General features: G+C 42.6%; 2 protein-coding genes across 2 annotated transcripts; one reads left to right on the plus strand and one right to left on the minus strand.

The window, feature by feature from the left end:
* Nucleotides 1-2,213: 2,213 nt before the first annotated feature.
* LOC115817905 (high choriolytic enzyme 1) lies at nt 2,214-4,263 on the plus strand. Its single transcript, XM_030781061.1, has 9 exons — nt 2,214-2,338; nt 2,433-2,451; nt 2,675-2,725; nt 2,832-2,972; nt 3,072-3,189; nt 3,283-3,461; nt 3,553-3,634; nt 3,803-3,930; nt 4,049-4,263. The coding sequence occupies exons 1-9, from the start codon at nt 2,270-2,272 to the stop codon at nt 4,054-4,056; spliced, it is 795 nt and encodes a 264-aa protein (XP_030636921.1). The 5' UTR covers nt 2,214-2,269; the 3' UTR covers nt 4,057-4,263.
* Nucleotides 4,264-5,360: 1,097 nt separating this feature from the next.
* kcnk4b (potassium channel, subfamily K, member 4b) lies at nt 5,361-8,972 on the minus strand. Its single transcript, XM_030783048.1, has 6 exons — nt 8,784-8,972; nt 8,026-8,140; nt 7,755-7,915; nt 7,202-7,388; nt 6,433-6,575; nt 5,361-5,999 (listed from the first exon to the last, which is right to left on the minus strand). Exons 1-6 carry the CDS (start codon nt 8,970-8,972, stop codon nt 5,361-5,363), a joined length of 1,434 nt encoding a protein of 477 aa, XP_030638908.1.
* Nucleotides 8,973-14,262: the final 5,290 nt, after the last annotated feature.

Genomic DNA, 14,262 nt, shown 5'->3' on the forward strand with positions numbered 1-14,262 from the left:
AATACTGATAGATTCAATGCCTCTTATTTAATTATAGTTTGAAATAGGTCAATGCGGTAAACTTCAACCAGAGGTGTTTTTGCACCAGAACGGGGGTGTATACTAAACACACTGGCTTTAACATTCCACTGAACATTGTCACACTATGTTTAACTGTAGGTTAGTGTTAAGTTAATCTGACTAATAAAAAACTGGGGGTGTGGAGACACATTGTGAGGTGTTTATGTGCATGTGGTTTGCTCTGCACCTGCTCCAGCAGAAACCCCAGTCCTGCTCATTCTGGAGACATAGCAGAAAACATGTTAGTCTCCAAATACAAGATGCTATATATGTGAACAAGTGAAAACACCCTGTCTGTCTTTATAGGATAAACTCATACCTAGAGCTTCTTTATTCTCTCTGTCCCCCTCTCTCTGTCTCTCTGTCTCTTTAGCTCCCTCTCTCATTTATTTGTTTATTTATTCATTTATTTATTTATTACATACATGTTAACATAAACCCACCACTCACTTCATATGTATGTATTATGCTTAACTTTGCTGGCCTCTGGAATTACTGCCAGCATGTTCAGTTCCTCACAGTCCTCTGGGTGGTCATGAATACATATTAAAAACAAACAATAAAGACCATGAAAACCTCTGTCCCTGTGCAGTCTCATGGGAAACAAAGGTGATATCACTTATTATATTATTATAATAATATATACATTATTAACAGCGAACATAAGTCAGAGGTGCCTGTTTCCTCAGAGAGTGAAGACTCAGACTCAGGATCACATGCTTCTCCAGAACAACAGCTGTGACTGGGTGGGACTCGAGTGTTGTTGTTTACACTCCAGTCCACAGGGGCATCTGCCTACAGGGTTTAGAGATTGTGTCAAAGCTGTAGATCGAAACAAGCTTTTAGAGCAGGATTTTAAAAGAATCCCACCCTTTCTAAAAGATTAAAGTAATACTGAATCTGGAAATTCCATAAAATTATATTTGCAAACAACAAGGAGTTTGAGATACTGTCTTAAAGTTATGGATCACAGAGCTGCAGATCTCTTTCTTCTAAGATTCATTTTGCGTGTTTTTTGGCCACCCCTTTTTTCCTACAAACCTTTACAAGTGCTCATTGCACATTGATCTGTTTAGAAAACCAAAGATAATTTTCCAATTTGACTTTTTACAGTATTTGTACAGTATTTGTACAGCTAGCACCAAGTAGGGTCAGTTTTGACAATACCAACTTATTCATCCAGAATGTGTTCTGTTGGGCAGAGGGACAAGTTGTAAGATGATTACTGCAGTGGCCTCTTCAAACCACATGTTCACCCTAACATGGTTCTTCATCGTGTTACAAATGGAACACAAGTCCAAAACAACAGCTTTAAACACCATAATATATCTATATTTTGATATGGCATGCAAATCTAAATATATGGCTATTTTGCTCAATCAGATATTATTGGACAATTATTAATCAAATGGGTTGGCCTGTGATGTGTTCACCATTTTAGCAATGTCAGTACTAGTTTATTACAAACTGCAGCATTTTGAAGTGTAGCTGTTGTTTAGAGGTGACACAATACAACCCACTGTCATAAAACCATTATTGGGTCGGTCACAGCAAATTTAAATGCATAGAACATAAAAACACAGCGCAACATGAAAAGTGGGTCCATTATATTTTTCCATTATATTTCACATAGACTGAGACTAGACAAACAAAGATCACACACTGTCTTATGCTATGATTATTTATTGTCTGAGTATTTTTAAGTAATCTTAATTGAACTGAGCTGTAAAATACACATCAGTTGATATGTTGAGATTAGGTGAAGAAACGAACAGAAAGATCAAGTTAATCACATTGTAATAATTCCATTCTTACCTTTATGAACGTTGCTGTATCTAACCTCATTATATCTACCCTATAATAACAAACAGGTTCATAATAAAAAGTGATTGTATTTCCAGTTCGGTTCCATGTAATTTCAATACTCTGTACAAAATGTTAACGATTGTCCATTAGCCACAGTGACGCTACAGTGACAAATAAGACATATAAGATCAAATCAAACAGAGAAAACCCTGACAGTGAGGGTGGGGATTTTTAATCCTGCGTTAAAAGCTTGGTTGAGTCGACAGTGTTGACATAAACCTTAAACCCTGTGCTGGACACTCCCGTGGAACGGGGTATAAAAGACAGAACTTGAGTTCCATCCAGTCACACCTCTCCTCCTGGTGAAGCATCTGATCTGATTCTGGTCTCACACTAAGGGAACATGGATCACAGGCTTGTGTCTGCCGTCTTAATTCTGCTCCTTGGTCTTGGTCAGGCCCTCTCTTCCACGGTAAGAGCTGTATCCCTATCTTTTATTAACACTTGTTCATTCACTCATTCATCTAATCACTCTATTACTCATTAACTTCTTTCTCCCTCTCCAGGAGCAGCCCAGTGTGGAAGGTAAATCTACATTAGAAATGTACAGCTCTCTGACATCACTCTATCATTAAAATGTTGACTGACTGTAATTTCTGCTGTTCCAGTAATTCTGTTATAATAATTCTCTTAAAATGCTCACTCACCCCATCATTTCCCATGGCACTGTAAGGAAAAGGTAGATTTATGTACTTCATTGTTTGTTTGTTTGTTTGTTTGTTTCTAATATGTATTCATGACCAATCAGAGGACCATGAAAAGCTGGACATCACTTCAGTAATTCTGGAGGCTAACAAAGGTAAGCGTAAACAAGTGTGTAAAAAGAGTGGTGGGTTTTTATTGGCGTGAATGTAAAATAAAAGGAAATGACACATCACACACACTTCATGATGTGATCCCTGCAGGAATCAGTCACATGATGATGGAGGGAGACGTGGTCATAGCCAAAACCAGGAACGCCATGAAGTGTTGGGCTGACTACTGCAAGTGGGAGAAATCTTCATCTGGACTGGTGGAAGTGCCATACACTATCAGTGACTACTTCTGTAAGCACAACCCCCCCCAGAAACAGTCAACCAATGTGTCTCTTTACATCTTATCTTCATTATGTGGACCTTACTAACACTGAATGTTCCACGTTGTAGATGACTATGAAAAGGCCAAGATTAAAAGAGCCATGAGAAGGTTCAATGAGAAAACCTGCATTCGCTTTGTGCCAAGGACCGGCCAGACCAACTACATCAGTATTGAGAGTAAAACTGGGTGAGTGACAACGCCTAACATACAGTTTTATCGCCCAGAACAAACCCTCAGACAGTCATTGTGGTTTTTGACTCTTTCGTCACCACACTCCAGGTGCTGGTCAAATCTGGGGAGAACCGGAGGGAAACAGAAACTCTCCCTGTCGGTGTACGGCTGTGTTCACTATGGTGTGATCCAGCACGAGCTTCTCCACGCTCTGGGATTCCTCCACGAACACACCAGGAGCGACAGAGATCAGTATGTCCGCATTAACTGGGACTACATTCCATCAGGTGAAGACTTCAAGTATACGATTCATCTGTTGTTGTTTTTTTTGGTAGGTGCAGAGGGATAATAGTAATGAATTTTGTTTTTCTTTCATAGGAACTGCTTACAACTTTAAGAAGAAGAACACCAATAACCTGAACACACCTTATGACTATGGCTCCATCATGCATTATGGACGGTGAGAGATGTTAAGCCACACAACACAAGTTGTATTTCATTATAACAGTACAATTATTTAGTGCAGTATACTTCAGTGCCAGTGAAGTATATTTTGAACAGGAGATCAGACAATGCAATTCTATTGTACTACACATTTAACAAGAGACCTGTGATCTTCCATGGTTAGCACTGCCTTCTCGACTGAGTACGGGAAAGACACCATCACTCCGATTCCTGATTCCTCAGTGGAGATCGGACAGAGGCAGGAAATGTCTGACATCGACATTCAGAGAATCAACGAACTCTATGAATGTGGTGAGTTATCGTTCCTCTCACATGGTATACATTTTTCTATGAAATCACACACATACTGAACATTTTCAGTCTCAGAAATCTGGAATTTCTAATGTGACATTCTTTATTCTGTTTGCAGATGTGTAAAAAAGAGGGACGACTGAAGATGAATGGAAGACATGGAGTTCTAGCTATGTTCTGATTACACAATACGTACCATCTGTTTTTTAAAGAGCAGAGAGAGCAAACTGAGTATAGGATCTCAGCTGTAAATGTGTTTTAACGTGTCATTTTTCAAAATGTTTGTCCAAACTGTATTAATAAATTAAATTAAAAACGCACCATCATGGAAAATCTCATTTGTGGAAAGTTACTTGTTTCTTCTGATCAGTACTTTGAAGAGAAATACACTGAATAATGAAGGATAAACCCTGAGATTTAACCCTGATAGAGAAGGGAAAAACATAAAAAAGGGAAAATCCATACAGAAAAAAATATACGCATGCATGAATATCATACATACACACACATACTGACAATAACAGTGCATTAGTAGTTGCTTTACTCATTCATTTAGTCTCTTCACCCTCTATGGGCATTTTATGTGCATTTACATCAACTTTCATTTCATAGAATGACTCTCTGTGGAGGATTAAAACATGGTGTCAAGTCAAGATACTTTGCTGTACCCTGAAAAGCAAGGCAAGACACAGATGCAGCGTCTCTTTACAAAAAAGCCTGTCACTTGTATCAATAATGTAAGCCAAATATGAAGTGTATTGGATTATAAGACAAAGCAAAATAATTCAATAAGTAAGGCAAGACTTGACGAAGACAGGCTGGCTGGACTTCCCAGTCTGACTTGTTACCGTTAATCCTGTGTCTCCATCACACAGGACAGTATGGGTTTTTTTTGGTTGTTTGTTTCACAAATCCATTGATAGTAGACTCTGTGAGCTTCAATGTGTTGAGATGTGTGCTATAGACAACTGGCCACTCTCAGAGGAAAGACTTCTTAAGGCTCACATACAGTCCAGCAGATGGAGACACAATTTTTCCTGTCTCTATAAAATGACAATGGGTGATACTGACGATCATCTGCTTCCAGTCAGAGACACACGTGCTTTCAGTAGTTCTCATAGACTGGGGAGGCTATAATAAAAAGCATACCATCTCTGTTGTTTTTTTTTCTTAGTTTGAGGCACACAAACATATGATGACAAAATCACCAGTCCTTCGGAGGTCTCCGAAGTCATTGTAAAAGTGTGTTACAGTTTCTGTTCTTAGCACAGGTGTTCTCTGAATAACCTCAGAATTTAAAGGCTGAACCTGTTTGAAGGAGGATGGCAGCATACCTGGAGGGGGAGGTGGGGGGCATCACTGCAAAATCCAAGGAAGATCTTCATGATGCCTATTGGAGACACCATCTAACCTAGACAGACCCTCTGTGCTTAAGGCTCAGTTGGTGGAGGTGGAGGGGGATCAGCTGGAGGTTGAATGTCCCCATTGGGCTCTTTGAGTTCAGGTTTGATGGGGCTCGTCTTGGGGCTCTTTTTCATCTGGGGTTGTCTCCTGGCCCTTCTCCTCCTGGGTTTGCGTTGAGACGCATTTTTGGTCTCAGTTTGCTCCAACAGGGGGTCCAAGTGAAGTTTGCCGCTCAAGGCGTCTGATGACTCATCGATGTAAGCCAAGTTCTCCCCAAAGTAATCCAATGGCTGAGAGAGCACGGGGTCTGTGGGGGCACTGGGAATTGCCCCCTCCTTCCCCAAATCTTTCCCGTTAGCTGCGTTCTCCACTTCGGTGTCCTCTGAGTAGCTCTCTGAGCCCGATTCGGACTCATTGGAGGTGTAAGAGTAGAAAGAGGATGAGCCGGACTGACTGTCAGGCTCACGGCCGTTCTCTACAGGCCTTCCCCCCTCTGGAGCTGGAGCTGCAGCGGATGCGCTGTGACCATGGCTACGATGGCCACGGCGGCGCTTACGGCGACGGTGCCTGAAAGGGTCGTCCAGTTTGGTGGGGATCCTGAAATCCACAGACATGTTCTGGATGTTCTGAGTCCAGTCAGTCGCATGGGCTCTGAGCTCCTCCATCTGTGTAAGGGTAGAAAGACACAGTGGCAACAAAGGCAACAGAATGAGAGAAACAGGAGGGAGCAATTAAGTGAAGGAAAAAGAAGAGAAAAGGGAGCGATGATTAATGTGAGTAATGTGCAAAAGAACAAAAACAGTTTTGTAATGATTGCATTTCCGAGAGTGAGGAGACCAATCAAGGAGCGCTTTAAACAGGTTCAAATCTTTTTTTTTTAGTGCAATGCCCATCTGTTTCCATCTGGGCACTTTGATGTTTTACGAAATGAAAGACTCTGTGGTGGCAAAGCCAAATCTAACCTTAAACCAAACTTTAAAGCTTTAACCCATTCCTCCTCCTCCACCAACCTTACCGTCCGCCAAATATCTACCTGTCTTCACAGTGATTTTCATTTCATTAAAGGGCCACATAGTTTTGTTTCAGTGCTGAGCTCACCTCAGCACGAGTCTTCTTGGACAGCACTCTCAGCCAGTTTCCAATCATGGTGAGGACGGAGGCAAAATACGCCAGTCCCAGAAGAATCCAGAACCACACCAGGGGCTTGTACCAGTGGTCCTGACCAGCATCTCCTCCATCACCTGAGTGTCACATGAGAAAAGCCAGAGGATGAGAGTGGAGGAGTTGGCCGGTGTTGACTATGGTGCAATTTGTACTTCTGTCCTCTAGAAGGCACTAAAAGCTCAAACAGGCGGGCTTATAAATAATTCAGCTGTCATTGGAGTAAGGTCATTAATAATTAATCAGCAAATGAAATGCGCACTATGCTAAATTGGTACGGTACATTAGTCTTAACTGAACAGAAATGTGTAAAGAAATATAAGAGTGAGCGCAATACAACCTTGATTCAGAGCTGACAAGATCACTGGCAGAGGACAGGTATGTTAGACATGTCTGAGTAGATTGTAGAATTATTAGATCATATGTAATGAGACACTGAATCTCAACACTCAAGAACTGATTCTCAGATGTCATGTGACCTGCAATAATTCAACTCACTTCACCTAATTCAGTTAATTCAGGCAACCTAAACAAGGCCTGATTATTTGATTCAGGTGTGAATTAGATAGGGGTTAGACCTAATTGCCTGTGCTCCTTCAGAAAGTAAGAAGCGTGGACAGAATATCAATTTATTGAGAGAAGCTTTCATAGATGAAAAGCATGAACTCTGTTATCCAGTAACTGTGTTATCTAGTAGTGACAATACCTGCAACATAGTCTCCAAAACCCACAGTGGTGAGGGTGATAACCACAAAGTAGGCTGACTCCAGAAGTGACCACTTTTCCACCTCCTGAAAGACCAGCGTGGGGATGAAAAGGAAGAGAACACAGCCCAGCAGGATGGACAGAATGGCAGAGATTGCACGGACAATGTTGGGACTGACCTTCCATTTCTGAGTGTTATCAAGGAGAGAGAGAGAGAGAGAGAGAGAGAGCATACCATAAAGGGAAGAGAAAGAGGAGTCTTTTACACCCTGGAAAAGATAAGTGAAAAGTTTGGGGGGGGAACTTCTACTTAGACTACAGACCTACAGTTTGAAGGTGCTGCCTCATTGCTTATAAAGATCAACTTAATACCCTTTACATCGATTCTCTTTTCGGTCAATATCTAATGTGTGAACCTTCCCCTTCCTGTTTAGAAACCACCGTAACTGGATAGCATGGAAGATCTGCCAAACTCAGTTAACTCAACTTTCCTTTATGTAACATGAGGAAGACAGATTGCGGGAAGTGTGAATACATGTCAGTCTTTCTCTCACCAGGAAGAGAGTCTCTATTTTAGCAATGGCTCTCCTCAGGCCAGTACCCAGGTGGTCACCAACTCCGGCCAACAGGAAACCAAACAAGGGAATTCCCATCAGGGCGTAACAGATGCAGAAGAGCTGGCCCCACTCCGTCTTTGGGGAGATATTCCCATAACCTTAAAGAAAGATACATGCATGCTTAAAAAAAAAAAGACAAATGCAAGACAGCTAACCAATCGACTGTCACGCCGGATTGGCAGAAACGGTAAGGAGGGATTGGCATTACCAATGGTTGTGATGATGGTGCCAGAGAAGAAGAAGGAACTGGCAAGATCCCAGCTGCTAGCAAAGGTTTCATTGCTGTTTGGGTCGATGCCTGCCCCAATGGCATCTGCCACCTCCTACAGGAGCCGAGAATGGGGATATGAGAGGGAGTTTACTACTGTTGGATGGGACTTTGAAGAGCTGGCTTTTGTATTACTGTCTGAATGTCATATCAATTATCAGCTGCTTACAAAGTAAATGACTGGTAGCTTGCTTACGCAGTAACATCTGGTTACTTGCTTAGTCCAGAGAAAAATGTATCGGCTTAATGAATGGGGTAACAGATGGTGTTCCGCAATGGTGTACTCTTATAGTTTACAGGAGATCTTGAGTTACTCCTAGAGAGCGCTGTAATAAGACTGAAGGATAATTTTAAATAAGAAAACAAGTGTAAAAAAAGAGAACAGAGCATTCCACGCAGTGGGTAAGCACAGCCTCATTGAATGACTTTCTGTTACTTTTATCCATGCTTACCAAATCCATCACATTTATTAAAAATCTGAGAACGTGAAGAAGTGACAACGTTTGATTTAATGGCTGTTTCTCCACGTCCACTTCAGTGAGCCGCTCCCTCACACTAAACACCTCCTGATGTTTTCAGTCAACACCGTAAGTCTTACTTCCTTAATCCAGGTTCAGGACTGGCCCAGAAACACACTTAGATTGCATGAAGTGAAAAAGCTAGCCGAATATAAGCAAGGTGAATGAACGAAACCACACCTGTATCAGAGCCTGCAGGTTTTCTGGGCTGACACAGGTGTAGTTCTCCAGGAATTCCCGTCGGGTTTGCAGCATGTGGATGTGGTGGCCTTCTTCATAGGGCGCCTCCAGGGCATTGAAAACTAATGCACCAAAAACCAGGTATAGCAGCACCCCGGTCAGGATGGCCAGGAGGGTGGAGCAGCGCATGGCCACTCCCCTGCTCAGCCCAATGCTTGCCCGCTTCCTGCCCGAGCCCGAGCCCCTGCCCGCGCTGCCAGAGCTGATTCTTCTCTCTGGGGCACAGCTGGAGAACACACAGCAGCCATGTCAGAGGAGAGCTGCCACATTAATTGATACCAGAGCATTGTTATTAGCCCCATCTTGGCTTGGTCTAGAGCCATTTTGAACCTCTGGTGGGAGTTATTCACATCAGGAGAGCAGAGTTCTACTCTAACCACTAACATGACCATCACTAATTAAACTAACTGTATATACATCAAGCATGACTAATGCTAATTAAACTAACTGTATGTATATTGAGCATGACTAATGCTAATTAAACTAACTGTATACACATCCAGTAAATGGAGAGAAAAAAACCTTTAGATTGACAATAAATGCGTAAAATTTAAAGAAGGTAATTTATGAGGACTAACAATATATTGACTACTAAGACTTGTTTCCCATATGAAGATGGTCCTGGCACCGACCACTCCTTTTTAACTGAATTCTTCATGCAGTTCTATGTACATCCCTAGTGGTGTTTATCTCAGTACCTCTCCTCCTCTGTTTCCTCCCCCCTTTTGCGTCTCCTCCAGCTCCTCTTGTCTTTGTGGCTGAGGATGGGGTCTCTGGAGCCACAGTTGTGCTGCAGTTCTTTGTCCTCACTGTCCAATGGAGGGGACACTGAAAGGGGGTTTTTATGACACCATAAAAATAGAAGCACATTTATGTTGCCATACACCTAACACAACACGCTGGTTACTGTTGCCTGAATTTCTATTCTGTTACATGTCGCACACAAACAGCAAGGCATAGTGAATATTAAACTTTACTTTTTTTCACCAGCATGGATGGATTGAACAATAAAAGTACAGTTTGTGTCAAAGACATACGAGGGGTTATGTATAATAAGTACATAAGTATATGTATATGGGTCTGTTGGTTACGTAACGGCTGTGATAAACAAAACACGCAAACAGACTGGCATGTTTACATCTGCCTTGACTCTGAATATACATTTGTCTCTGGTAAAAGGACGTTTTCATTTTTTTAATGGGAGGCAACATGATGAAAATGACAGATGAGTATTGGTGATCTGAGAGCTGGGTAACTAACTGCCGTGACAGTAATGAAGCTGTAATGAAACCTTTACAGAGTCATGCCATGGAACTGAACTGCAAAGGGGAAAACACAGCTGTTTTAGACAGTGTCCTCCGTAAACAAAACGGTGCAAGCAAAATAAAAGGACATTGTTGTAGCGGGTAGAGTCCCTCTAACCCAACCCAGTAAACATTAGAAAAGAGAAAAAGGTGAGCTTGTGATTGCAATGCTTGAATGTCACTTAAAGGGGTTTTCTGGGTTGTCACAGAGCAGAAAACTCCTAGAAAAGCTGAGATCTGAGAGGAATAACAATACTGTGAATCTGGAGCCTGTAGAATGTATGTCATCTCTGAACGTCACGTTAAGAGAAGTGCTAATCAATTGCCTGTGTTCATTAGAATTCTAAACTCTCATCACTTCCACTCTGACAGTTTTACACCCACAGAGTTTGACCGAACAGAAACAGAACGATATGAGGAGGTGTAGTGTTTCGTTATGCGTGTGTGTGTGTGTGTATGTGTGCGTGTGTGTGTGTGTGTGTGTGTGTGTGTGTGTGTACATGTGTGGCTAACGTTGTGCGAAAAAAAAGAATGAGAATAATGGAGCGTTAAGACTAATGAAGTTATAACTTGTACATGTTGTTTTTGTGTGCGCGTGCGTGTGTGTGAGACATGAGAGAAATCTGAGATGGACCAATTGCACAGTTGTTCAGTGGTAAATTTTCGTGTGTGACAGTTTATTGGGGCTTTGGCTGTATCTGAGCCAGAGACCTGCTGACTGAGAGCCTGCAAGCTCAACATAACCAGCCTGGCTACAGTGTGGATGTAAAACCTGAGATGTGTTTCAGCTCACATCAACTCAAACCGCCCTTTCTCAAGCCCGCATTCAACATTCCTGGGCCAGAGTAAAATCACCATTACGTTAAATACAAATTTATTAATATACAAATATTTGCCTATTGTGTAATCACTTTCCTTTTAAGTTTCGCTGTACACTCTGCATGAGTAACTGTCACACAGAAACATCACCCTGCAGCATGAGCAGCTGGTAACAAGTAAATGTTACTTCAGTACTTTTTTCTCGTGGATAGACTGAAGTTATGCTAGTTGTTTTTTTGCGTAACTCCAAAGTATTTACACATGCATTAAATTCATTACAGCTGCTAAAGAACTCAAAGTATGAATGTCAAGGTTATACAGACATTAGAGACCCCCTGGCAAGGGTGGGGAGTAAAGATGCCAGTACCCTGAGCATCTGAAACATTTACAGCAACAGCTGATGGGCCAGTGGTACCAGATGAGTCTCACCATTGGGAAACCATTACTCACATTTCTCCTCATAGATACTGTCATACCACACTACATACACTGACAGACAGTCTGAATAAACAGTCAGCTAACAGCACTGCACGGGTCAAAGCTCAAACTCATTCTCAAATGAAACAGCAGTGAGAAATTTAAATTTAAAATTAATACACACACCGCAGCAAATCCTTTTTTCTCCCCCCCAACCAGAATGTGTATGATCAGACACTACACACAATGCCAAGCATTACAGAACTATTAGATCTTCCTTTAGCCAATGGCCTGTAAAATATAAAAGGCAGCAGTACTAAAACCAAATAAATGTACTCTATCCCTTAGAGGGTCATTAACGCATCTCCTACCTCAGAGTAAATGCTCCAGAACATCCACACTGCAGGGGCTTGCTCCAGACAGACAGTGCAGAATGAGTGCGAGGGGAGTGTGTATGTGTGTGTATGTATGTGTGTGTGAGTGGGTGTGTGTGTGTGTGTGTGTGAGTGTGTAAGCGCGTGTCGGAGAGTTGCTCTTGCTGAGTGCCCAAGAAATGAAAATAAAGATACTTAATCAACACGAGTCAGAGTCGAGACTGTGTGAGTGTGAGTGTGTGTGTGTGTGTGTGTGTGTGTACGTATGTGAGAGAGACAGATGAGGAAAGAGTGTGAGAGTGAAAGTGGGTGGGATAAGGAGGGACGAAGGGAGATGGAATGGTATGGGGGTTCTGTGGGACTATAAGGCTGAATGAGATAGAGAACACGAGAGAGAGAGAGAGAGAGAGAGAGAGATTAAAGGAGGGTGGGAATAAAGGGAGGGGTTGATGCAGATATTCTGAGCCAGAATGGTCTTTACGCTTCTTTCTCTCTCCATCCCTCTGTCTCTCTCAGTCTCTCTCTATCCTTTCAGCATTTTTTTGAGGAGTTGAAATGGCTGTTTGAAATGATGTGAGGTACTGAGGTAGTCCTATGCAATATGCAAAGAAAGAGAGAGAGAGAAAGAGACAGGGAGAGAGACGGACAGAGAGAGAGAGAGAGAGAGAGAAAGAGAGAGAGAGAGAGAGAGAGAGAGAGAGAGAGAGAGAGAAACAGGGACTTTTACGATTCCCTTAAGTGTCATAGGGTATTAGATTTGACAGACTAGAAAAGGCCTGTGAGCAGTAAGTATTTTCTGAGTTCCGAGTATTCAAAGTACTGATGAGTTGCCAGTGAACCTAACTAATTATGACTCAGTGCTTTAAAAGAAATCCCTTCAGGGAGAAAGCATTCCGTTTTCATTCCCACAGCGCTGACTGAACAGCTTTGGCTTTGAGCCGGCTTCACCTCTGCTCTGTCTCACATAAGGATTCACGCGGTCCCTGACTCTCGACTGACCAAAAACAAATTTGACAATAACGAACAGTGTTGATGTATTTAGTGATCTGTAGAATGCCTTTGCTGAGTAGACTCCACGGTTGTCATAGTGACTGCAGGTCTCACTACAGCACGCTGTATCGCTGCAACTGGTTCACACACACATGCACTGTTTCACCTCATACACACCCCCCCCCCTTACCCTTTTCTGTATGTCCCTGATTCTCTTCTCTTACCCTCTCTCCCTCCCTCCATGTACTTATCTGAGTATTAGTGTTACTGTGGTTTAGTGCCAGTGTGTGTCTCCTAAGGCTTTGCGTGAAGTGGGCTGCTGTTTGCTGCTACATTGCTGACATTGCATTGGGCTACCAGGCCCCCAGCCACCCCACTCTTGTGCCAATAGCCTCTCTAACGCAAATGATGCCACTTGTGTGTGTGTGTGTGTGTGTGTGTGTGTGTGTGTGTGTGGAGGGGGGGGGGGGGGGGGGGGGGGGTGCGCGTATGTGTGTGACTGAGTGAGTGTGAGTGTGTGTGAGCTACGCTCAGCAGGGATGTGGTTACACTTCCCATGAAGATCTGCTTTAAAGGCATTGCTACCCGCTACACAAACCACTAACAAACTGGCTCTCCTGTCACACAGCCCATGATGGGCCAATCATTACTTATCCAATGCTAGTTCTCCCTGTGTTAACCCCCACCCCCCCCCTCTCCCCCTGACTGCTCTGTTTTGCCCTGACATATTGCTAGTGCAGCACTCCCAAGGCGTCTAATTCAAGGAAAATCACACCCACAGGACCACACCAGTGATGACTCTTCTTTACTTTCACGCTGAAATATATAATAGATAGACAGATACCTGCTCTGATTCACTATTGGGAGCACTGGTAGAACCGATAGAACACAAAGAAAAATAGCAGGATGGAGACATATGGAGAAGAGAGAAAGAGACAGGGAAGAGATGATACGACATAATGTTACAATATCGAGAATCGACTGAATAGTGAATACAGCAGACAGGCTGCATTATTTATAGCGATGTACAAACCTCACTGCTGAGACAGCAAAAATGGGAGCAGACATCTATGAGCCCCTCAACTAAGATAACTCCTCATGCTACAAATCCTACTTATTCTCTCTTGTTGTTTCCCTATTAATATATCCATTTCTTTCCTGTTGATTTGTCCTTGTCTGATTATCTCATTTACTGTGAGCGACGCTAGATCAAAAACAAGATACCTCACTGGACAAGCCTCAGTGAAGCTGACGGCCGAGCGAGCTACTGTCTGAAACAAACTGCGGCCAAATAAGTGGCAAACAAAATAAATGGCCACTGTAGTTAGTGTTCTGCAACCCACTGCCAAGAAATCAATTACAGTGACTATTTTGTGATGGCGTCTCCTCAGTTTCTTTCGCTTTGCTTTTTGTATTGTCAAATGTTTCTGCTTACATTCTCAGAAAGCGAAGAGGGGAAAGATGAGAGACGACGCGGGTGAAATTTAGGGGAGTGAGAAAAGTTCGGAAAAACAG

This window comes from Chanos chanos, chromosome 8, assembly GCF_902362185.1.
Source record: "Chanos chanos chromosome 8, fChaCha1.1, whole genome shotgun sequence".
In the NCBI taxonomy this organism is placed as follows: domain Eukaryota; kingdom Metazoa; phylum Chordata; class Actinopteri; order Gonorynchiformes; family Chanidae; genus Chanos; species Chanos chanos.